Here is a 26464-nt window from a genome sequence, read left to right on the forward strand (position 1 = left end):
TCTCTCATCATTGATGTTTCTATCTCTCCCTCTTCCTCTTCCTTCCTCTCTGAAATCAATAAAAGTATATTAAACAAAACAAAACAGTGTTCAAGGTCAACAACATTCTGAAGAACATGTAACATTATTATATCAGTCAGGGTCCTCCAGAGAATCAGAACTAATAGAAGATTGAAGAGAGACGTAGTCTCAACACATATCCCCCTAAATCCTTGGAATCTACTATTTTCCCCCTTTATTTAAAGGAATTGGCTTATGCAATTGTGGGGGCTGGCAAATCTGAAGTCTGTAGGACATTGCCTGTTAGATCTGTCCAATTCTGAGAGATGGGTATTGAAGTCTCCAAATATCATAGTAGATTCATGTATTTCTTCTTGAAGTTTTTGTCTGTTTTTGCCTCATATAGTCTGATGCTCTGTTGTTAGGGACATACATGTTAAGAATTATGTCTTCTTGGAAAATTGAAACCCTTTATCATTAGGTAATGCCCTTCTTTATCTCTGATAATTTTCCTTATTTTGAAGTCTGCTCTATCTGAAATTAATATAGCTACTCCTGCTTTCTTTTGACTAGTGTTAGCAAGATATATTTTTCTCCATTCATTTACTTTTAATCTACATATGTCTTTATATTTAATATGTAGTTGAGTCATGTTTTTTGATTCACTGTGATTCACTCTGTCTTTTAATTGGTACATTTAGACCACTGGCATTCAAAGTGATTATTTATATAGTTGGATTAATATCTATATTTATTAGTTTTCTATTTGTTGCCCTGTTCTTTGTCCCTATTTTTCTCCCACTTTTTTTCTACCTTTTGTGGTTTTAATTTTATATGATTCAATTTTTTCCCCTTTCTTAGCATGTTATATTTCTTTTTTAAACTTTTTTTAGTGGTTACCTAGAGTTCACAATATACATTTACTACTAATCCAGGTCTACTTTCAAGTAACACGATACCGCTTCACAGGTAGTGTTAGTATCTTATAATAACAAAATAATCATAATTCCTCCTTTCTGTCCCTTATATCATTGCTGCCATTTATTTCACTTATATATAAGCTTACATTCTTTTCACTTATCTATAAGCATACCTATATACTCAAATACATTGTGGCTATTATTTTGAACAAACTGTTATCTGTTACAACAATTAAGAAAAAAGTTTTAATTTTACCTTCACTTATTCCTTCTTTGATACTCTTCCTTTCTCTGTGCATGTCTCAGTTTCTGATCTATGTTATTTTCCTTCTCTTTAAAGAACTCAACATTTCTTGCAAGGCAGGTCTACTGGAAACAAATTCCCTTTATATTTGTCTGTCTGCAGGATGATTTCACTGGGTACAGGATTCTAGGCTGGTGTTTCTCTTGTCTCAACACTTTAAATATTTTATTCCACTTTCTCCTTGCTTGCCTGGTTTCTGAGAAAAAGTTGGATTAATTCTTACCTTTGTTCTTTTGTCAGTAAGGGACTACCCTCCACCCCCCAGCTTCTTTCAATATTTTTTCTTTATCTTTCAGTTTCTGTAGTTTTGGGGACATTTATCCTGGTTGGTGTTCTCTGAACTTCCTGGGTCCATGGTTCGTTGTCTGATGTCAATTTGGGGGAAATTCTCAGTCATTATTGTTTCAAATATTTCTTCTGTTCCTTTCGGTCTTCTCTTTCTGGTGATCCCATTACACATATGTTGCACCCGTTGTAGTTGTCCCACAGCCCTTGGCTATTCTGTTCTGTTTTTATCAGTCTTTGTTCTCTTTGCTTTTCAGTTTTGGAAGTTTCTGTTGACATAGCCCCAGCTGTGTCCAGTCCACTAATAAGCCCATCAAGGCATTCTTTATTTCTGTTACAGTGCTTTTAATCCCTAGCATTTCTCTTTTTGGTTCTATTTTAGGATTTCCATCTCTCCGCATACATTGCCCCTCTGTTCTTACATGTTGTCTGTGTTATCCATTAGAGCCCTTAGCATATTAATCGTAGTTGTTTTGAATTCCTGATCTGATAATTCCAACATCCATGCTGTCTGGTTCCAATGCTCGCTCTGTCCCTTCAAACTGTGCTCTATGCTTTGATATGCTGTGTGATTTTTTTCTCGAGAGCCAGAGTTGATGTACTCAGCAGAAAGAACTCCTTTAAGTGGGCCTCTAGGCGTGGTGGTAAGGTGTAGGGGGAGGGGAAGCATTCTCTAGTCCCATGATTAGGTCTCAATTTTTAGTGAGCCTGTTCTTCTGAACTGTGAACTTTAAAATGTTACTCAGTACTTTTCTACCCCCAGAGGTGGGAGAGGATGGCTAGAGTGGGCTGGAGTTGGGGACAGGCACACCTTGGAGATATTGCAGGTTTGGTCCTTTTATTTTTATTGTCAGATTATTATTCAAGATTGAGCAACTTTACAGTAACATCTGCAACACGGCAGCTTTAATCTGTTAGTTTATTTTTAAATATTCTTAGATTACTCCCTCTCTTCCTCTGCAATCAAGCAAATATTGCAGTAATGTGAGTTGTAATCATTTTGTTGGTGGAGAGCTTGCCTTCAATTTGTAAAAAGCACAGCATCTGTGAAGACCGTTAAGAAAGGGCAGTAAACGAGCAAGCCTGTGTTTTAGGTACTCCTTATAATACCCCAGCTTTGCAGGCGCTGGTAATTGGTTTCTCCTGAGGGCAGGCCTTATTCCGAACAGACTGCTGGGGCATTTCCAGAGGCTCCTTCCCCCCTCCCCCTGACGGAAGTCGCAGGGGGTTTTTCTAGAAGTTTACTGTGGAAGCCTGGTCGCCGCCCTTGGAGGTAAAGCTCACAATACTGTTAGGGCCACCTTATGACCGGGTCCCCCTGGAGTTTTTTACTCTCAGACTGGTCCACACAGAGCTTCCAGCAATTTGTCAGTAACAGTTCAGGTTTTGTTTGTTTGTTTTAATCTTTATTGTTGAAAGTATTACATAGGTCCTCCTTTCCCCCTCTTCCAGCCCGCTCCCTTCCTCTCCCCACCCCCAGGCCCTCACCACCCCATTGTCTGTGTCCACTGGTTCCCCCGCTTTTTGGCTCCTTCTACCCCTGATCCCCGTATTCACCTGTCAGTCTCTCCAGGCTTGAGGTTAACGGTTTGGCTGGGCCCTTGCCTCTCTTGTGGACCCAAGAAGAGTTGTCAGTTTTTTAGTCTGTTCAGCTTTTCACTTGTTAGGATGGAGTCGTGACTTCCTAGCTCCTTACCAGGAAACCTGAAGTCGTCAACTTTTATTTCGTGATTGTCTCCCCCCACCCCCCGCCCCACTGGAAATTTTAAATTATAGATTGAGTTCTTTCTGCTAGCATGCTTTTGTGCTCCCCTCCCCCACTACATAAAATGGAATGTTTTCTCAAGTTGTTTTTCTCATGTAAAATGTGATTAAGATTTATTTATCCTCCATCTATATTATGTAATTCTTTCTAAAACCAAGGGTAATGAATGATGTTAGAATTATTTATTTAGGGGGTTCTCAGCATTCTTCCATCAATACACATCATGAAGGGGTCTCTCTCTCTCTCTCTCTCTCTCTCTCTCTCTCTCTCTCTCTCTCTCATTCTCTTTCATCTCTCCTGTGTGTGTGTTTTAAATCATACACTTTTAAAAATGAAATAAATATTGCGTCTGTTCATCACTTGCATTTCAGATGGGGCTGACTTCGGCTATGCTTACGTGGACTTTAACTACAGCGGAACGCTGCTGGCCTCTGTCGGTAGCAGCCCTGATCACACGTTGACCATCTGGGATTGGAAAGAGGAACAGCCCATACTGAGGACCAAAGCTTTTTCCCAGGAAGTCTTTAAGGTTACTTTCAATCCTGAAGATGACGAGCAGCTTACTACAGCAGGATCGGGCCACATCAAGTATGTGTGTGACTGATACAGGTGCTAGGAAATTATAGTGAGGGTATTTTCTTAGGGAATCGACCAGCTGGAGACATTTTTGCTGATGTTATTAACATTAAGCTCTTTAAAATGTGTTATTTTTAAAGTTAACTAATTCGATATGGGGATTTATTACTGCAGATAGCACCGACAAAAAAAGGGCTTTTAATAAAGTTAGCCTGCTGCCGTCTTAGAGGCTGTACCTCCTAAAACAGTTTGTATATTGTCTGCCTAAAGTTAGCATAGTATTTCCACATTCATACTGAACTTTCACATTGCCTATTAAATTTGTTGTTCGAAGCAATATTGTATGATGGATAAGCTCTTTTGGCATATTAATCAGATGAATGAATAAAGGTAATAATATATGTGACTATGAAATATATAAATGCTTTGAGGTAGGTACATTCAGTCTCTCTCTTGTCTGCAGGTTCTGGGAAATGGCTCAAACATTCACTGGTCTCAAGCTTCAGGGCTTCCTAGGTCGATTTGGCAAAACAGCCACTACCGATATAGAAGGCTACATGGAGCTCCCGGATGGGAAGGTGAGGACAATGATAAAACTATGTCTTCAAGTGACGTGCACATATGAAGGCACATTATGCATTCTAAAGAGCACTGCCAGTATTAGCAATAACAGATCCTATAATTGTGAATATAGTGAGCATTTAATTTTGTCTCTTCAGATGATCAATTTAATTAACATATTTCCATGAAATTGTCATAACCCACATGCACCCATCACTTGCTGTTTTGTTTTTCTTAAACCTCACCCAAGGATATTTTCCCACTGATTTTTAGAGAGAGTGGAAGTGAGAGGGAAAGACAGAGAGAAATATCGATGTGAGAGAAACACATCGATTGGTTGCCTCCTGCACGCGGCCTGGGCCCTGACCAGGGAGGAACCTGCAACCCAGGTACGTACTCTTGACCAGTTCGAACCTGGGACCCTTCCGTCCACAGGCCGACACTCTGTTCACTGAACCAAACAGGCCAGGGCTTTCTATTTTGTTTTTAATAAATATTATACACAATATGCAGACATTTTCCTCAGTTAATATAGTGATATCCTTGTCACTTTTATTTGTCATGGAGCTGCAGTGTTTATCGTTCCCTTCTTTTCTTTTCCATGATGCTTCAAGAGGATTTACTAGGTCAAAGGTTATATACTGTCTTGTGGCTTTTATTTTTATTGTCAGATTATTATTCAAGATTGAGCAACTTTACAGTAACATCTGTAACACTGCAGCTTTAATCTGTTAGTTTATTTTTAAATATTGTTAGATTACTCCCTCTCTTCCTCTACAAGAAGTATAGGCATATTACCTATAGAATTAGTTCTCCATTAATATTATATTTGGTTTCCTATTAGGATTATTTTTGTGATCATTTCAATTATAAGTAAATACCAGTATACAAATATTACTCTAAGGAACAAAATGGTCTAGTCCTCTATCTAATGGGATGGGATGTTCTTAATTTGAAATCATGGCATGTAGGAGGAAATAAAAAGCATTGGATGCTGGCTAGGCAATAGTATATCCAAACCTATAAGGTGATTGTAAATTATTCCACCTTCAAATTCTGAATACTGTAAGAATTAAGTTATATAAAGATTAATAGAACCCTTGTTAAAAACATGGTGTGAGATGTATCTTTAAAAGGTTCAGTAGAGATTGTGTAGATGTAGGGGAGAAAAGAAGTCTTTTTAAATAAGAGAGCCACAAAAGGAAATGCTTATCATTAGGAATAAAGATCAGACATTTAAAAGACTAATTAGAATAAAGATTTCATATTGGGAAAGAGTGGGGAATTAGATTGAGAAGTATGGTTAGGTCCTCGTGTGTGAGGGGTTTAACAGCCAGGCAGAACTATTATATATTGGAAAAGTAGACTTGCAAATGAAAGAAGTTGTAGATACATCTGGCCACACAATGCCAGGTGAACTAGAGGAGGGAAATCTGGAGTCAAGGAGATGAGCTAGGAAGGAAGATGCTGCTTTCCTCTAAGAAGGGGTGATCAGGGCCTGGACTTTCCTGAAGATGAATGCAACAGGAAAGCCAGACATGAATGACATTTCAGAAAGGAATGCCTTATAAGCTTTGGTGAACTTTTGTGGCTTTGGTCACTGGACAGAGAAACCAAGTCTAAATGAAGACTCTACCCCAAATGGGCTGAAGCTTAATAGGTAAATAGATAAGAATAGGTAGACAAATAGGTAGAAAAGACTGAGGGAGGTCATAAGTTACTCTGGGTGAGAGGGAAGTGGGGATGCAGAATCTAGAGCAGGCTGGCAGGAATTTGGTCAGTTTCCCAAAGGGCATTCCATGGAGCATTCGTCTGCACAGCAGCTCTATGAAAATAAGACTTCCTCTTCAAAGTCCTTCATAACTGAAGTTCTTCTTGGTGATTCCCAGTGAACGCCTCCAAGGAGTCCTTGAGGAGAGAAACGAGTTTGCCTTTGTTTAATCCAGCATCTGTCTCCTTAGGCAGTGGTAGTCGGAGCAGGAGCTTTGGAGCCACAGTGCCTGGTTTAGAATCCGGACTCCTCTGAGTAATTTTGAGCAAAGTAGTTAACTGTCCTGTTCTTTAATTTTTTTTCCTTTGTAAAATGGAGATAATAATAGCCAGGGCTTTCCCTGGCCCACATGGTTTTGTGTGAAAAGAAAAACTGTCTCTCCTGGGGAAATAAAGTCTCAACTTGCACAGCTGTACGTATTATTCCCAATAAATGTACCTGGTTCATATAGTTGTTATGATTACATAACTTTATGTATGTAAGGTGTCCACTAATATTACCTTTTAGGTACCGCCTGTTAAAGGTCCTAAGAACTAGTGTTTGGTGGTATGTACTTTGGGAAGTGCTGGATTCAATGGATTTACATGAGGTGGTTCCAGATGACTATCCTTCTTTGAAATTGGATACTGTTATGCTATAATCTTCTGAGTTGAGTAATGCCCTCACAACTTATCAAATATCTTATAACAGTTGATATTATCATACTTAAAAAGTAGACTCTCATCTGTCAAGAACTTTAAACATGCCTCTAATTTTTGAGCCAGTAATTCCATTCCTGGATTATGTCCTTAAGACATGTACAAAGAAATGTATAAAAGATATGTTTGGAAAAAATACCAGCAGCATACAACCTAGTCACAATAATGAAAATGATGCATAACCCTCGGAGGAAATACATCAAAATGGATTAGTGGTTCTTCCCAGGGCGGTGTGTTTTCATTTCTATATTTTCTTATTTTTTCCGTCTTAAAAATTTTTACTTCCATAATCAAGAAAAATAAATTTTTTCCTGCTATTTGAGTCATAAATATACACATGTGTCCGTCTTAATGCACATGCCTTCCTCTGTGCACACCTGCCAGGTGCTCTCGGGGTCAGAATGGGGCAACATGCTGGTCTGGGAAGCTGGCCTCATCAAAGTCGAGCTCTGCCGCACGGCAAGCACAGTTTGTCACCATGGCCCCATCAACCAGATCATGCTGGACGAGGGGGAAGTTATCACCATCGGGTCAGATGGATGGGTTAGGGTAAGTTTTCTTGATCCTTGGACAGCAGCATCCACATCTAAGCCTTGCAGATCACCCAGTTGGTTCTACCTGTTTTTTATTTCTCGCAAAGGTCACTTTATGAAGAAAATTAGTGGTCATTTACTCCCAGGGCCAACTCATTTTAAAGAATGCTTCTCTTATGGTTAATATTTGAATTCTAGTCAAAATTAATTTACAGCATCTGAGCTCTGACATGTTCTGAGGGGATCTTTTGTTATGTTGATTCTGTTGCTGAAATAGTAGCCTCAGAAAATGAAAGCCCATGTTATCACAGTGTAAACAGTGGACACAGATGTTCTTCTAAAATGTCCGCTATGAACAGGTCATTTTCTAGGGACCAAAGTGCCAAACATTGGTTGTTGTTTTTTCTTTTTTTAAAACTTGACCTGAGGATATGATTATATTGATTTTTTTTTTTTTTTAGAGCCAGAGGGAGGGAGGGAGGGAGGGAGGGAGGGAGGGAGGGAGGGAGGGAGGTAGAGACAGACACATCAATTGGTTGCTTCCTGTGCGCCCTGACCAGGGGTTGAAGCTGGAACTTAACTATGTACCTTTACCTGGAATTGAACCCACAACCTCTTGGTGTACAGGATGATGCCCCAACCAATTAAGCCACCCAGCCAAGGCTTGTTGGTTATTTCTTCCTGAGTTACTAATCAGGAATATACTCAAAAGTGAGATGAGAGGGTTTGGCTATGGATGCACCCTCCTCCTTACACCTGACACTAGTGAACTCACCTGTGGACACTCTCCTGCCCATAGTGTGGGCTGAGCTGGAAGGTTGCCCCTCCTGGTTATGGTCACACCTCCGTGTGTGTACCCTGCTACTGCTGACAAACCTGGAGCCTCCTGATTTGTCTTGTGGTCCCCTTGGTACAGATTCCTTCTGGGGCCTTTCATAAGGAAGTGGTAGTGTTTTCTGGATATTCTTTAGGACGTATAATTACCAGAAATAAGACTGCTTTCTAAACAGTCTGGTCATTGTTGATACCTACAGAGCGTACTATGTCTAATATATTGTTTATGCCATATCCTCTGCCTCTTACCATTGGCTTTTTGAACCCAAGTATAAATTTTTTACATTTACCATATTAAATTTAATCTTGTAAGATTTTACTCATTACTGAGAGATAGTTTATGTTCTTATTATTATGTCATACAATATATTCACTGTTCCCAAGATATGTCACCCAAAAATGACAACGTACCAAATGGAATAAATTCTCAAGAGAAAAGTTAAGTATTTCACAGAGGATACCTTCATGGACACTGCTAATTTTTAAGGTTTCTTCTCTTTTCAAAGTCCACCCTCATCTCCTCACTCCCATTGGGAAAAATTTACCCCAACTCCCAGGCATTAGTCTGGCCCTGGGACCTGGGCCTCCAGCCACAAGGCTAATACCAATCCTCCCAGAGTCTGAGTTATTGAGTCCAGGATATGGCAGGGTGTCAACAGAACCACCAAGACTGGGCTTTGGCACTTCACAGAGGAAGTCCTTCCGAGTCTCTTTGCTACATGAGGTGACTGTGCTCCCTCATCCTTCCTGTAGCTTTCTGGTCTCCTAAACCAAGAACAACAATCCTTATCTGGTAGTACAGTTTAAATCAATGATAAGGAAGAGCGATATTTTCTAATGAATACATCATCTACATTCATTTTTTTTTTTTTTTGCTTATAATGAAGATGGTGTTTGAATTATTAAGCAAGAAGTTCCATTTCCCCTTTCCAGGGGCCTACTAGCGTATGTGTATAAAACAGGGCTTAGATGTCTTGCTGAACAAGTGAGCCATTTATTCCTGATAGCCACTCCATGTGCAGAAAGACCCGTCAGAAACCTTGAAATACAGATTACTTTGGGAAAATTGGAATTCTTAATCAGAGTTGTATTTCCTCACAAATCTCTATAAATACTAGTACAAAGGAATTTCTTTGTATTTATTTTCTGGCTTAGAAAACAAATTCAGAAACTGCTGTATGACTAAAGTATTTTCTTATTAATTTTATGAGATATGGGATTTTGAGACCATAGATACTGCTGATACTGTAGATGAGACTGGATTGCTAGAGATTGAGCCCATCAATGAACTTCAAGTGGACAAGAACGTTAAACTCTTCTCCATGATAAAAATGAACGAAGCCGGAAATAACTTTTGGTTGGCTCAGGTAAAGTGCATTCTTCCTTCTTGGCTCTTTTAAAGATACCTGCACATAAACTTAAAAATTTATTGTCATTGTAAGTCCATTTTACTATTAAGACTACTATTGATACCTGAATGAAGAGTTCCTGAATTTGGTATTTTAATTGACCTATATTTTATACACAGAAAACCTGTTAGGAGCATTTGTATTATGTTAAACTAACTATAAGTATAATGAGATTGTTTAGTTTACAGTGTGGTTGTGTTCTAAGGTATACAGAAGTTGATTTAGTTATGTTTCAGTCACACTTAAAAAAATATTTTAATATATAAAAACCCAGGGTCCGTAATGACCAAAGGCTCGACCGGCAACCCAGCGCTGACTGCCAAGAAGGCTGTGGATCAGGCCCAGAGAGAAGCCGGAAGAGAGAGGCAGGGTCTGATCCGCAGCTTCCGTGCAGCTGTTGATCAGCCCTTGCCTCTCTCTTTCTCTCCGGGCTTCACCAGCAGCCATGCCTCTGTTTCTCTCTGGCCCTCTGTGGGGGCTGATGATCAACCCCGCCTCTCTGATCAGGCCTGGAGATAGGCCCGGAGACACTGGCTGGCATAGAAACCAACCAATCAGAACCAAATCTGGGTGAACCACCAGAAGCCAATTGCTGCCTAGGAGGCACAGCTTTGGGGGTGAGATCAGGCCAGCTGACTGGCATAGAAGTTGGGGGCAACCAGGCCAGCTTACTGGCATAGAAACCAACCAATCAGAACCAAATCTGGGTGCAGTGCGAGGAGCCAATGGCTGCCTAGGAGGCAGAGCTTTTGACACTGACTGGCATGGAAACCAACCAGTCAGAACCTAATCTGGGTGAACTGCAAAGGCAGAACCTAAGGTGGGGGCTGAGGAGGGATTTTAAGGGCAACAGCTATTTGGTGTAAGGTGTAAGAAAGTGGTTCAATTTTTTAATGACCAGTTTGGCAGTATAGTCATCTGGCTATTAGTCCAAATATAGGGATTATGTACTTTTGTCTGCCAAGAGCATCTCCTCCTGCTGAAAAAGTCTCCCCCCCCCCCCATTTAAGCAATCCTATCCTATATAATCTATGTACACTAATAAAAGGATAATATGCTAATTAGGCAGGGTTGACTGGCCATCTTCTGGATGTCCGACTTCCTTCTGGACAAAGCCATGGTGGTGGGGGCTGAGGGAGAGAGGGCCATTGGGGGCGAGATCCGGCTGGTAGGGGAGGGCAGTTAGGGGCGATAAGGCCAGCAGGGGAGAGCAGATGGGGACAAGATCAGGCCAGCAGGGGAGGGCCGTTGGGGGCGAGATCAGGCTGGCAGGGGAGGTCAGTTGGGGGCGATCAGGCATACAGGCTGAGGCAGTTAGGGGTGATCAGGCAGGCAGGCAGGTGAGCAGTTAGGAGCCAACAGTCCCAGATTGAGAGAGGGATGTCCGACTGCTGGGGTACCCAATTGGAGAGGGTGCAGGCTGGGCTGAGGGAACCCCTCCCATGCATGAATTTTGTGCACCAGGCCACTAATATATAATATATAAATATAAATATATATATATATATATATTTTTAGTATTACTGTTTGTCCTTATTTTAAATCATAGGAAGAAAATTATTTTAATTTGCTAAAACTTCAAAATGGTAAGACAAAATATTATTAGGTATTTAATTTTTTAGGATTCCAGTGGAGCCATATGGAAGCTTGACCTCAGTTTTTCAAATATTGTAAGTTGCATGTTTTTTTATTTTTTTCTAATTTTTATAATAATCTTCATTATTCTTTATTAAAAGATACTATTTCTTTCTCCATAATTGATCATTGTTCCCATCAAAAACTTGGTCAAGATATCCAATTCCTGAGAATTCATATTGTTTTCTTCTCTCTCTTCTTTCCTTATTGTTGTACATTTAAAAAGGTCTATCTCATAGCAAAAGTTACCAGAAAAGTGGCAATGACAACAGCTAGCATAGAGCACTTCACAGTTTTCATAAACATAAGCCATTTGCATTTATATTATCTCATGTAATCCTCACCCCTATCCTATTTAGTAGGCAGGCAGTTGCCATCATTTTACTGATGAAGAAATGGACACTGGCATTCAAAGTGGCTTGTGCAAAATCGCACAGCCAGTATTCCATTGCTCCTAATCCAAAGTCTAGCGTTCTTTCTGACCAATAATGCTTTTTCTTATTTCTAATCAGATAAAATCACACATGTAGTTACAGGGTGCTATTTGTATTTCTTTAAACTTGACCTTAATTCTATGTCAAGCTATCCTTGAGATCTAACATAATTTCTGTCTTTTGATGATCAGACACAAGATCCAGAATGCCTCTTCTCCTTCCATTCTGGAGCCGTGGAAGCCTTGGCCGTGTCCCCTATCACTTACCTTATGGCCACAACTTCCTTGGACTGTAAGTAGGAACTTTAATTAAAATATAGCTGTCCTTTTTGTTTTGTTTTCAATACAATCTTTTATACATGTTTGATTAAAAGCATTTGAGATTTTTTCCAAAAGGGGAGCCTCTTAATGGCAGTGAGATGAGTCTTTGTGGTGGGGAGAGGGCAAAAAGAGCAGCAGCCATGGTTACTGTGAGATTAAATGAGTACACAGACAGTACATCAGTCATGAAAATGCTATTCATTTTGGTTTTATCTACGTTTGTGCTGTTCTTTTTCTTTCTATCTCCTTTCTTCCTTCTTGACTTATGGGGAATCTATGTGGACTGTGCAGGGAACATTGATCTGTTAGTCAATCATCAGTTACCTTTTTAAAAAAACTTTTAAAATAATTTTTTATTTTTCAATTACAGTTGACATACACTATTACTATATTAGTTTCAAGTGTACAACACAGTGATTAGACATCTATATAACTCACTTAGTGATGACCCCAATAAATCTGGTACTCATCTGACACCCCATCTAGTTATTACAATATTATACTATACTAGGGGCCCAGAATTTGTGCATCTTGAAAGGAACTGTGGGCCACAAGGCTGTGATGGGTACAGGGGCGGGTCTTGGCCCATCCTCCGCGCTCTTGCCTGGCTCCTCCATCTGCGTCCCCCGGGTCCCCTGTCTGCCTGCAGCCCCGCTCCCGTCGCCACTGGTCCCACACACTGATGGCGCCAGCCCTGCTCACACCCACTGATGGAGCGGAGCAATTGAAGCTGATGTCAGCAGCAGGTGTGAGTGGCAGCTGCTGCACCGATCACCCCTTGGGAGCAGGGGGAGGTGGAGAAGCCCTGAGGGGCGATTGTGGCCGGCAGCCACCGCTTGTGCCCACTGACAGTGCTGAGTGATCGTGGCCAGCACTGGCAGCAAGTGCAAGCAGTGGCTCCAGTGCTGGCAGCAGGAGTGAGAGCCAGGTGGGACTGTGGCGCATGGGAACAAAGGATTTTCAGTACCAGATTCAGAAAATGGCGGCGGAATAGACAGACATGTTCTGAGCCTTGTCCCAGAGGGGAAAGAAAGAGCCACTGAGGGTTGCACGGGGAGTGTTGGTTGGCAAGTTAGGGGAGAGCTAGACTACAGGAGAAGGTGGGGGACTGCTGGACAGGGTTCCCCTGACTGGGAAGCCCCCACTGCTGCTGGGTCCCCTCCCAGAGCTACGGGCTCAGATGCAGAGACTGCGCCATCTTGAAGAAGAGAGTGGATCTTATTGGAAGCCTGAAAATCTACAACTGCGGCAACCACCGAACAGCTGGGAGCCCCAGAACACTGGTCCCCAATTGGCGCAAACAAGCGGATTCGGGGGAGCTCTGCACTCCACCACGGAAGGGTCAGATTTTGCCTGGGATAAGGTGAGGTCTCTGGTCCCGGCAGGGGAGAGAAACGCGTGCTTTGTGGGAGCTGGAGGACCGGGGAAGTCAGTGCCTGGAAAAATCCGTGGCTGTTGGGGCTGGCGTGATCCGTGAATGTGGAATGGGGTCCTCAGAGCTGCTAACAGAGGGGATCTCTAAAGAGCAACCCATTTTGATCTGATGCAAAGGGACAGCCTAGGGGTATCAAAAGTGTGCCGGTTGCTTAGACCCAAGGGGCAAAAGGGGACTGCGCAGACTTGTGTGCAGACGCATTGTTTGCACACTTAGGCTTTTTTCTCTTCAAATCCTTTCTTCAGATTACTAAGCCCAGTGCATAGGATCACCCAGTTGGGGACACCCAGGGAGACTGCAGGGAAGGTTGTTTTTCTGGAACCTGGGGATCAGAGCGGGGAGTAACCATCAGAGAGCCAGCTCTGAGGCAGCCCACTCCCACAAACTGGTATTGAGTGCCACAGGGAAAGAAGAATCTAAACACAGGCTAGAGAGGCCAAATAGATCCGGAAGTCAATTCAGAAACACTGCCACCCAGGGGCTGAATCACAAATTGACTCTTGTGTAAACACAAATAAAGGAATACAAGAAATTAAGACACACTGCCTGCTTAAAAATCAGGACTGGCTTACAACACGGAGGAGCAGTGGAATGCAGGGAACTGCAATACTGTCCGGACTGGGAAACAGGCGTGCCAAACAGAACAATAGAGGAAGTGAATGACCTTCACTACTGCACATTTTATTTTTTATTTTTTAATTTTTATTTTTTTTCACCTTTTACTTAAACTAATTTTTTTCTTTTTTCCTCACTTGATTTTACTTTTTAATTATTACATTTTTATTTTCAATCAGTATTATTACTACTACCATTTTACCTTTTTTTAAGTGTCATTTTATTTTCTCTTTATTTTACTTTGGGATTAGTGTTCTACATTCTATTTTCATCTTTCATTTAGCATCGTTTTACTCTATCTCAACTCTACCTTTCCAGGCTAATGGAAATGAAAAAAAAAAAAAAAAGCTGGGTTAGCAATACTTATATATGACAAATTAGATCTCAAAGTGAAGAACATAACAAGAGATAAGGAAGGCCACTTCATAATACTAAAGGGAGCAATCCAACAAGAAGAAATAACTCTGGTAAACATATATGCACCCAATACAGGAGCACCCAAATACATAAAAAAAACTCCTGGAGGATATCAAGGGAGAGAGTAACAGCAATACAATCATACTAGGAGACTTTAATATCCCACTATCACCATTGGACAAATCCTCTAAACAAAAAATCAGCAAAGAAACATCTATCCTAAATGACTCACTAGACCAGATGGAATTAATTGACATCTTCAGAACATTTCACCCCAAAGCCACGGAATATACATTCTTCTCAAGTGCACATGGGTCATTTTCAAAGATAGATGATATGTTGGGATATAGGCAAAGTCTCTTCAAATTCAAGAAGATAGAAATCATATCAAGCATCTTCTCAGATCACAGTGGCATAAAACTGGAAATCAACTACAATAAAAACAATCCAAAGAAATCAAACACATGGTGACTAAACAGCATGCTATTAAACAATGACTGGGTTACCAGAGAGAACAAGGAAGAAATAGAAAACATCATGGCAACAAATGACAATGAAAACACAACAATCCAAAATCTATGGGACACAGCGAAAGCAGTCTTGAGAGGGAAGTTCATAGCTCTACAAGCCTACTGCAAAAAACAAGAAAAAATGGTAAAAAAATTACCTAACCCTACAACTCGAAGAGTTAGAAAGAGAGCAACAAGAAAAACTCAGTGTAAGCAGAAGGAAGGAAATAAAGATCAGAGCAGAGATAAACGACATAGAGACCAAAGAAACAATACAAAAGATCAACAAAACCAAGAGCTGGTTCTTTGAAAGGATAAACAAGATTGATGAACCTCTAGCCAGGCTCACCAAGAAGCAAAGAGAGAGGACCCAAATAAACAAAATCAGAAATAACAGACCCCGCCGAAATACAAAGGATTGTTAAAAAATACTATGAACAACTCTATTCCAACAAACTGGACAACCTGGAGGAAATGGACATATGCCTAGAAAAATATAACCTTCCAAAACTCAATCAGGAAGAATCTAAACAGCTCAACAGGCCAGTAACTATGGAAGAAATTGAAGCAGTCATCAAAAAGCTTCCAGCAAACAAAAGCCCGAGGCCAGACGGCTTCACAGGGGAGTTTTACCAAACATTCAAGGAAGAACTAAAACCTATCCTCCTCAGACTATTCCAAAAAATTCAAGAGGAAGGAACACTTCCAAGCTCCTTCTATGAAGTCAGCATCACCCTAATACCAAAACCAGATAAAGACAACACAATGAAAGAGAACAGATAAAGACAACACAATGAAAGAGAATTACAGACCAGTATCTCTCATAAACATAGATGCCAAAATCCTCAACAAATTTCTAGCAAATCGGATCCAGCAGTTCATCAGAAAGATCATACACCATGACCAAGTAGGATTTATCCCAGGAATGCAAGGATGGTACAATATCTGCAAATCAATAAACGTGATACATCACATAAACAGAGATAAAAATCACATAGTCGTATCAATTGATGCAGAAAAAGCATTTGACAAAATCCAACACCCTTTCTTGATAAAAACTCTCAACAGGGTGGGAGTAGAAGGATCATACCTCAACATAATAAAAGCTATATATGACAAACCCACAGCTAACGTCATACTCAATGGGCAAAAACTAAAACCATTTCCCCTAAGAACAGGAACAAGGCAGGGATGCCCACTCTCACCACTCATATTTGACATAATACTTGAAGTATTAGCCATTGCAATTAGACAAGAAGAAATAAAAGGCATCCAAATTGGAAAAGAAGTAAAGCTGTTCTTATTTGCAGATGACATGATATTGTACATAAAAAACCTGAAAGACTCCATCAAAAAACTAATAGACTTAATAAATGAATTCAGCAATGTAGCAGGATACAAAATTAATGCCAAGAAATCTATGGCATTTCTATACACCAATAGTGAACTTACAGAAAGAGAGACTAAAAAAGCAATCCCATTTACCATCGCACCAAAAAAGTTAAGATACCTAGGAATAAACTTAAATAAGGAGGTAAAAGACCTATACGTGGAAAACTACAGGACACTGAAAAAAGAGATAGAGGAAGACGTAAACAGATGGAAGAACATACCATGTTCATGGATTGGTAGAATCAACATAATTAAAATGTCCATACTACCCAGAGCAATCTATAGATTCAATGCACTCCCCATTAAAATACCAATGGCATATTTCACAGACCTAAAATCAGAAATGAAAGAGGTGAAATAACAACAGAAAATTTATCTGGAATAAGAAAAGACCCCGAATAGCCACAGCAATCCTGAGAAAGAAGAATAAAGTAGGAGGGATCTCAATACCAGATTTCAAGCTGTATTATAAAGCCACTGTTCTCAAAACAGCATGGTACTGGCACAAGAACAAACATATAGATCAATGGAATAGAATAGAGAATCCAGATATCAACCCAAACCAATATGCTCAATTAATATTTGGCAAAGGAGGCATGAACATACAATGGAGACAAGACAGTCTCTTCAATAAATGGTGTTGGGAAAATTGGACAGATACATGCAAAAAAAAAATGAAACTAGATCACCAACTTACACCATACACAAAAATAAACTCAAAATGGATACAGGACTTAAACGTAAGATGGGAAACCATAAAAATACTAGAGGAATCCACAAGCTGCAAAATCTCAGACATATGCTGAAAGAACTTCTTCACTGATACTGCCCCTAGGGCAATGGAAGCTAAAGAGAAAATAAACAAATTGGACTACATCAAAATAAAAAGCTTTTTCACAGCAAAAGAAACCATCAACAAAATAACAAGAAAATCAACTGTTTGGGAGAACATATTTGCAAATGTTATCACTGATAAAGGTTTAATCTCCAACATCTACAGGCAGCTTATACAACTTAATAAAAGGAAGATAAATGATCCAATAAAAAAAATGGGCAACGGACCTAAATAGAATCTTTTCGAAAGAAGACAGAAGGAAGGCCAAGAGACACATGAAAACATGCTCAAAGTCACTAATTATCCGAGAGATGCAAATCAAAACAACAATGTGGTACCATCTCACACCTGTCAGAATTACTATTATCAACAAATCAACAAACGACAAGTGTTGGTGAGGATGCGGAGAAAAAGGAACCCTCGTGCACTGCTGGTGGGAATGCAGACTGGTGTAGCCACTGTGGAGAACAGTATGGAGTTTTCTCAAAAAAGTAAAAATGGAACTCCCATTTGACTCAGTAATCCCACTCCTAGGAATATATCCTAAGAAACTAGAAACACCAATCAGAAAGGATATATGCACCCCTATGTTCATAGCAGCACAATTTACAATAGCTAAGATTTGGAAACAGCCTAGGTGCCCGTCAGCAGATGACTGGATCAGAAAACCATGGTACATCTACACAATGGAATACTATGCTGCCATAAAAAGAAGGAATTCTTACTATTTGCGGCAACCTGGATGGAATTGGAGAACATTATGCTAAGTGAAATAAGCCAGTCAATGAAAGAAAAATACCACATGATCTCATTTGTGGATAATAAAGAACATTATAATCTTATGAACAAAAAGATAGATACAGAGGCAGTAAAGCATCAGACTGTAAAATTACAGCGGGAAGGTTAGGGAGAGGTGGGGGAGAGAAGAGATCAACTGAAGGACTTGAATGCATGCATATAAGAATAACTAATGGATGCAAGACACTGGGGAGTGAGAGCATGTATGGGAGTGGGGTGGGGGGGCAATGGTAAGGTATGTACATATATAATACCTTAATAAAAGAAAAAAAAAAGAATTTTCAGTAACCACCAGAGGCTCACCCTGATGACTGGGACCAGCACTCCGCCTTGGTCTGGCGCCCCTGCTCACCTGCATCACCATCCTGCTGTGGTCGATGCCCGCCATGTTCTGCGCTCTGCCGCCTGCTGCCAATGCCCACCATGTTCTGCACACGCCCCTTTATGGTGAGTGCACATCATAGCGACCAGTGGTTTGGTTTTTCCACTGTTTGGTCTATTTGCATATTAGCCTTTTATTATCTACTAGAAGCCCATTGCACGTAGATTTGTGCAATAGGCCTTCCTTCCCCTGGCTGCTGGCACTGGTTTTCCTCTGACACCCGGGACCCTGGCCTTTGCTCCGGCCACAGCGGAGAAACCAAGCCTCTTCAGTCTTCAGTCTTTAGTCTTCGTTCAGGCCAGAACCTTTAGTCTTTGCTTCATGCCTGTGTGTGCAAATTAACCTGCCATCTTTTTGGGGTTAATTTGCATACTCCTGATTGGCTGGTGGGCATTGCAGAGGTATGGTCAATTTGCATATTTCTCTTTTATTAGCGTAGATATTAGAGGCCCAGTGGACGAAATTTGTGCATGGGGGGGGGGGCCCTCAGCTCAGCTTGTGCCCTCTCCAATCTGGGACCCCTTGGGGGATGTCCGACTGCCGGTTTAGGCCCGATCCCCAATGGACATCCCTCTCACAATCCGGGACCGCTGGCTTCTAATCGCTCACCTGCTTGCCCGCCTTATTGCCCCCTAACTGCTCACCTGCCAGCCTGATCACCCTCCAACTTCCCTCCCCTGCCGGCCTGATCGCCCCCTAACTGCTCCCCGCTGCCAGCCTGATCTCCCCCTAACTGCTTCCCCCTGCCTGCGTGATCACCCCCTAACTGCTCCCGCCTGCTGACCTGATCAACCCTAACTGCCTCTACAGGATTAGGCCTAAACCGGCAGTCAAACATCCCTCTTGCAATCTGAAACCACTGGTTCCTAACCACTCACCTGCCTGCCTACCTGCATGCCTTATTCCCCCTAACCACTCTGTATGCCAACCTGATTGGCCCCAACTACCCCGCCCAACTGGCCTGCTTGCCCCCAACTGCCCTCCCCATCAGACTGATTGCCCCCAATTGCTCCCCCTGCCAGCCTGATTGCCCCCAAATGCCCCCCCCCACCGCATCCCAGGCCAGGGACACATGCAGGCAGTGCCACATCCCCAGCCAGGGATGCAAGCAGGCAGTGTCACATCAGCACTGGACGGGGATGCATGCAGGCAGTGTCATGTTAGTGCTGGGCAGGCCTCCGCGTGCCTCTGCCGGTGGCCACCCCTGGGCCGAGCCGTGTGGAGGGCCTCCTGGTGATGGATTGTGATGGTGTGATGCAAGTCCCCGACTCTGCAAGTCCCCACCCACCCGCACCTGCTGCGCATGCAGCCTGCTGATCGATTGTTATGCGTGAGGGTGTCCCAACCAATTTGCCTATTACCCTGTTATTAATATCCTATATAATAAAAGAGAGACATGTAAATTGACCATACCTCTGCTACGCTCACCAGCCAATGAGGAGTATGCAAATTAACCCGACAAAGATGGAGGGTTGATTTGCATACATAGCTGCCGGGTGGAGAGCAGAGCAGGGGAGTCAGCGGAGAGTGGAGTGGCTTGGGGAACTTGGCTCCCCAAGCAGTCAGAAGGAGATCAGAGAGGGACAGCTGGCGGCTTGGAGGACTTGGCAGAGTTGGAGGCCATGGGATGGAGACAGAGTAGGAAGGGAAAATTAAGAGCACGGGGAGCACCAGGAATTCTGGGAATAGTAGTTCTGGTGGCAGCCCCAGGACTGGAAGCGGAAGCCCAGAGTACGGGGAGCACCAGGAATGCTGGGAATCTTAGTTCTGGTGGCAGACAGATCTCCTAGACCAGTGATGGGCAACCTTTTGAGCTTGGTGTGTCAAACTTCGCCAAAAAAACTGAGCATAACTCGGGTAGTGTGTCACTTTGAGGAAAAAACATTATTTCGCAAATGTTTCATCCTCAGGAGCAGCAAATGTTTCATCCTCGGCATGCAGCCGCCTCGGCCGCATGTCATCAGAAATGGCTATGCGTGTCAGTGCTGACACGCGTGTCATAGGTTCGCCATCACTGTCCTAGACACTAGAGCAGGCGTCCTCAAACTATGGCCCGCGGGCCACATGCAGGTGTTTTTGCCATTTTGTTTTTTTACTTCAAAATGAGATATGTGCAGTGTGCATAGGAATTTGTTCATAGTTTTTTTAAAACTATAGTCCAGCCCTCCAACGGTCTGAGGGACAGTGAACTGGCCCCCTGTTTAAAAAGTTTGAGGACCCCTGCACAGAGCAAAGTGAGCCTGGAGCAAGTTACTATTGTGGTGGGGAATGGAGGGAAAGCAAAAGTGAGAGACATAAATAAATCAGAGTGTCTAGGAAAAATTAAAGAGAAGATATCCTAAAACTTCCAGGAAATCTTAACCAATGAAGCAAAGAAAAAAAAAAAAAGACCTCTATTATTCTGTGAGCAACAAACCAAACTGGGTTGGGTCTCAGACAATTTGCTCATATGATTGCAAAGAGACAGAAACTCCGGACTGGAGAGGGCTCCCCTGAGGGCTCCCAGATTGGAGAGGGTGCAGGTCGGGTTGAGGTACCCACCTCCTGTGCACAAATCTTCATGCACTGGGCCCCTAGTAGATATATAAAAGCCTAATATGCTAAGTGTTCGGTCATCCAGTTGGCCATTCAACCAATCAAAGCATAATATGCTAATGGTATGCTAAGGCTGCTCAACTGCTCTCTATGATGTGCACTGACCACCAAGGGAAAGATGCTTTGACCTGTAGGTGAGCTTGCTGCTGGGGTCTGGCCGATCAGGACTGAGTGAGAAGGGCCGGAAATGCTCTGGAGCCCTCCCATAACCTCTCCCTGGCTGGCGAACCTCCTGTGTCCCTCCCCGGCCCCAATTGTGTACTGGTTGGGTCCCTCAGCCTGGTTGCACCCTCTCACAATCCAGGACCTCTCAGGGGATGTTGGAGAGCCTGGTTCATGAATTCGTGCACTGAGCCTCTAGTTGAATATATTCCCTATGCTATACTTTAACATTCCTGTGACTGTTCTGTAACTACCAATTTGTATTTTTTAATTCCTTCACCTTTTCCACCCAGTCTCTCAAGCCCTCTTCCATATGGCAATCATCAGTTTGTTCTCTGTATACATGAGTTTGTTTCTGATCTATTTATTTACTAGAGGCCCGAGGCATGAAATTCGTGCAGCGGGGGGGGGGGGGGCTGTCCCTCAGCCCAGCCTGCACCCTCTCCAATCTGGGACATCCCTCTCACAATCCAGGACTGCTGGCTCCCAACTGCTCACCTGCCTCTGCCTGATTGCCCCTAACAGCTTCTGCCTGATCACCTCCAAACCACTCCACTGCCAGCCTGATCGACACCTAACTGCTCCCCAGCTAGCCCGATTTTTCCTAACTGCCCTTCCCTGCCTGCCTGATCACCCCTAACTACCCTCCCTTGCCAGTCTGGTTGCCCCTAACTGTCCTCCCCTGCAGGCCTGGTCGCCCCCAACTGCCCTCCCCTGCTGGCCCAGTAACCCCTAACTGCCCTCCCCTGCTGGCCTGGTCACCCCTAACTGCCCTCCCCTGCTGGCCTGGTCACCCCCAACTGCCCTCCCCTGCTGGCTCAGTAACCCCTAACTGCCCTCTCCTGCTGGCCTGGTCCCCCCAAACTGCTCTCCCTGCTTGCCTGATTGCCCACAACTGCTCTCCCCTGCAGGCCTGGTCTCCCCCCCGCCCCCCAACTGCCCTCTCCTGCAGGCCTGGTCCTCCCTAATTGTCCTCCCCTGCAGGTCTGGTCCCTCCCCAACTGTCCTCCCCTGCAGGCCTGGGTCCCACCCAACTGTCCTCCCTGCAGACCTGGTCCCCCCAAACTGCCCTCCCCTGCAGGCCTGGTCACCCCTAACTGTCCTCCCCTGCAGGCCTGGTCACCCCCAACTGCCCATAACTACCCTCCCTGCCAGCCATCTTATGGTGGCCATCTTGTGTCCACATGAGGGCAGCCATCTTTGACCACATGGGGGTGGCCATTTTGTGTCTTGGAGTGATGGTCAATTTGCATATTACTCTTTTATTAGCTAAGATTTTGTTTTCTAGATTCCACATGTAAGTGAAATCATATGGTATTTGTCTTTCTCTGTCTGACTCAGCACAATAACCTCTTATTCTGTCCATGTTGTTGCAGATGACAAGATTTCATTATTTTTTATGGATAAGTAATATTCCATTTACATATGCACCACTTCTTCTTTACCCATTCATTTATTGCTGGATACTTAGGTTGTTTCCATATGTTGGATATTGTAAATAATGCTGCAACGAAAATATGGATGTATATGTCTTTTGAATTTAGTGTTTGGGTTTCTCAGATAAATACTCAGAAGTGAAATTGTTGGGTCCTTCTTTGTCTCTTGTTATATAATCTTTGTTTTAAAGTCCATTTTGTCTGGTATAAGTGTTGTTACCCCAGCTTTTTAATTTCTGTTTCCATTTTCATGAAATACCCTTTTCCATCCCTTTACTTTCAGTCTGTGTATGTCTTTTATTCTGAAGTGAGTCTCTTGGGAACAGTATATGTAAGGGTCTTGTTTTGTTATCAATTCAGCCTCCATATGTCTTTTGATTGGATCATTTAATCCATTTGCCTTTCAAGTACTTGTTGATAGATATGTATTGCAATTTTATTATTCATGTTTTGGATCTTTTTTCTCTCTTCTTCTTAAAGAAAACCCTTTAACATTTCTTGTAGTACTCGTTTGGTGGTGATATACTCCTTTAGCTTTTTTTGGGGAAGCTCTTTATCTGTCTTTTAATGCTAGATGATAACTTTGCTGGGTATGATAATCTTGGTTGTAGATTCATGCTTTTCATCACTTTGAATATCTCATGCCAATTCATTCTGGCTTGAAAAGTTTCTGTGGAAAAATAAGCTGACAGTCTTATGGGAGCTTCCTTGTAGATAATTAACTGCTTTTCTCATGCTGCTTTTAAGATTCTCTCTTTGTCTTTAATCTTTGGCATTTTAATTATGATGTGTCTTGGTGTGGAGCCTCTTTGGGTTCATCTTGTTTGGGACTGTCTGTGCTTCCTGGACTTCTATGTCTATTTTATTCACTAGATTAGGGAATTTTCCTGTCATTTTTTCAAATAGGTTTTCAGTTCTTTGATCCTCTCTTCTCCTTCTGGCATCCCCATGATGCAAATGTTGGTATGCTTGAAGTTGTCCCAGAGGCTCCTTAAATTCTCCTCATTTTTTTGGATTTTGTTTTTTTCGGTGGGGTGTGGGGAGGAGAAGAAGGCTCTTTTCTTCTTTGTTATCTTCCAGTTCTCTGATTTGATCCTCTGCTTCATCTACTCCACTATTGATTCCCTGTAATGTATTCTTCATTTCAATTAGTGTATTTTTCGTTTCTGACTGCTTCTTTCTTGCGTTTTTCTTACCTCTGCTTTTGTTTCCTATCTCTTTGTTGAAGTTCATTAAGTTCATCTTCTTATTGAGCATCCTTATAACCAGTGTTTTGAACTTTGCACCTAGTAGATTGCTTGTCTCCATTTTGTTTAGTTATTTTTCTGCAGTTTTATTCTGTTCTTTCATTTGGGGTAGGTTTCTTTGTCTCTTAATTTTGGCTGCCTCCCCATGTTTGTTTCTATGCCTTAGGTAGAGCTGCTACACCTCCTGGGATTGGTAGAGTGGCCTTATGTAGTAGGTGTGCTGCAGGGACCAGTGGCATAGTCTCCCCATTCACCCGAGCTGGATGCTCCAGGTGTGCCCCCTGTGTGGGCTGTGTATACCCACCTGTTGTAGTTGAGTCTTCATTGCTATTGGCACCATTTGCTGTGAGGACTGACTTTGATCACCATGGAGGATAAGCTCTACAGGGGCTGGCCCCACAGAACAGGAATTACTTCAGCAGTACTCTGGTGCCTGCTGAGTCCATCCCTTAAGTGTGTTCTCATGGAGGAGGTTGGGTGGTGCTTTGATGTGGTCTGAAGCTGTCCACCAAGTGAACTAGCTCTGGGACTTCCTGGGAGGTGCAGACCAAGGTCAACCTGTGCCCTGCCCAGAGCCTCCTGGCATGAGCTACACAATGACCTGCAGATGGCTGCTATTTGTGCTTGGTTTGGAGGTGCCCAGGAGAGACCAAGCTGAGAACCAAGGCCAGCTACCACTAGTGCTGGGCCTGAAGCCACTTACAAGAGGTACATAGCAAGGGAAAGGCCAGATGTTTCCTGTTTGAGAGATTTTAGAAAAGTGTGAAGCATGATCCAAGACAGGCCATTTGTATGGAAAAGCCACTGGAAATGGCTTGGGTTGGGTATGAAAGTTGGGTGGGGTGGGGTTTCAGGGAATCACCAGGGCGGGGAAAATGGTGACAATTTGACAGAGACTCAAATATGGCACTTGGGTGCTGGCTCAGTGGGAGCAGGGCTCAGAAAAGAAACAATGGCCTCTGCCAGCACTTCTGTCTGGGAGAAAGCTGCCCCTCCAGCTCTCACCTCCAGGCCATATAACTCTGTCCCTCCCTGTACATCCCTAGTGCCCAGGCATGAACTCAGAATAAGTCAATCTGAGTAAGTCTGTGTGTGGGTCCTTTCAGGGGAACGCCTGGGACTCTGTCTCACTCAGCCATAATCCAAGCTGGTTTTTACAGCCAGAAGTTAATGAGGACTTCTCTTTCTAGCACTGGAATCCTGGGCTGGGAGGCCTGGGATGGAGTTGGGATTGCTTGTTCTTTAGGGGATCCTCTGCAGCTGAAATATCTGTCCTGATTTTTATCTGCCACATGTGGATGTGGAACCCATTCTAAGCCTCTGCCCCTCCTACCAGTTTTGATGTGGCTTCTTCTTCATATCCTTAGCAGTAGGGCTTCTATTCAGCTTGATTTCAGGCAGTTCAGAATGATGGTTCTTCTGTGGTTTAGTTGTAATTCTAATCTGGTTAAGGGAGGATGCGATTACTGCATTTATCTATGCCCCCATCTAAACCAGAACTCCCACTTATCTTCTTTATTACACATGTTTCTAAATTATCCAATCAAGACTATATTTAGAAATTTTTTGTTGTTGTTGATCCTCACCTGAGGAAGGGAGGGGGAGAGAGAAAAACATTGATGTGAGAGAGACACATTGATTGGTTGCCTCCTGCATGCTCCCCAACTGGAATTGAACTCTCAATCCTTTGGTGAGTGGACTGATGCTCTAACCCTTGAACTACACCAGCCAGGGCATATATAGAAATTTTTGACTAAGGAAAGGTTATTGGATTATCAGTGGATGTGGTTATTTATGGAATTTCTTATTAAAATGCTCAACATGTGAAGTGAGCCAAGGTTATTTAAAAAAGGATTACATATACATTTGTTTCTTTTAAAACTATCTTTCTATAGGCACTGTTCGAATCTATGATTTTGCTAGCAAACTTTTTTTGACTCGTGTGAAATTCAAACAAGGAGGCACCGCCCTTGCTTGGGTACCTCGTCTGGTAAGTTTATTATAACAAACTTTTACTAGATTTTATTAATAAATATAGTATACAGTGCTATTTCTTGGAAATACAGATATTTTTCGACTCTGGATTTCAGAGAAGAATAAACATTTTAAGTTAGTTTAGTCACTTAGAATGTGATAGAAATCATATGTTGACCTTGCTATTGTTGTAATTTTGTTCCTGTTTTAATGAAAATCTATTTTTATGCTACCTGCAGATTAGTAATAGTTCCATGTTACAAAGTGATTACACAACAGAACTTTTTGTATATATCCTTTATCTACCTGGCTCTGATTTCATTAATTCTGTTTATATTTCCAGCATGCCTACCAGGTGCTGGGCCTTGTTCTGGATTCTATAGCAATGAACAAAGATAAAAATACTTGCTCTTACTGCACCTTACACTATAGTGGGAGACAAGAGGCAGAGACAGACAATAAGTAAATTTGTGAAATGTTAGAAAATGATAAGAGCTATAGAAGAAAACCAGGAAGAGAGAGGGAGTTGTTCTAGTTAACTATTGCTGTGTAATAAACTATCACAAAATGTAGTGGTATAAAGCAACCATCATTTTATTTTGCTCACTCTGTAGATTGGGAA

At 42.4% G+C, this 26464-nt stretch overlaps 1 protein-coding gene across 1 annotated transcript in view; it reads left to right on the forward strand.

Moving 5' to 3' along the window:
* The window catches only part of CFAP44 (cilia and flagella associated protein 44), a 126518-nt gene that overhangs the window by 18900 nt on the left and 81154 nt on the right, over positions 1–26464 (forward strand). The window contains exons 7-13 of the mRNA XM_079766309.1: positions 3646–3862; positions 4314–4428; positions 7265–7429; positions 9459–9614; positions 11279–11326; positions 11917–12016; positions 25764–25858. Coding sequence (XP_079622435.1) covers positions 3646–3862; positions 4314–4428; positions 7265–7429; positions 9459–9614; positions 11279–11326; positions 11917–12016; positions 25764–25858 — 896 coding nt within the window. The remainder of the gene's footprint in view (positions 1–3645; positions 3863–4313; positions 4429–7264; positions 7430–9458; positions 9615–11278; positions 11327–11916; positions 12017–25763; positions 25859–26464) is intronic.

Source organism: Cnephaeus nilssonii (genome assembly GCF_951640355.1).
Source record: "Cnephaeus nilssonii genome assembly, chromosome: 3".
Classification (NCBI taxonomy): domain Eukaryota; kingdom Metazoa; phylum Chordata; class Mammalia; order Chiroptera; family Vespertilionidae; genus Cnephaeus; species Cnephaeus nilssonii.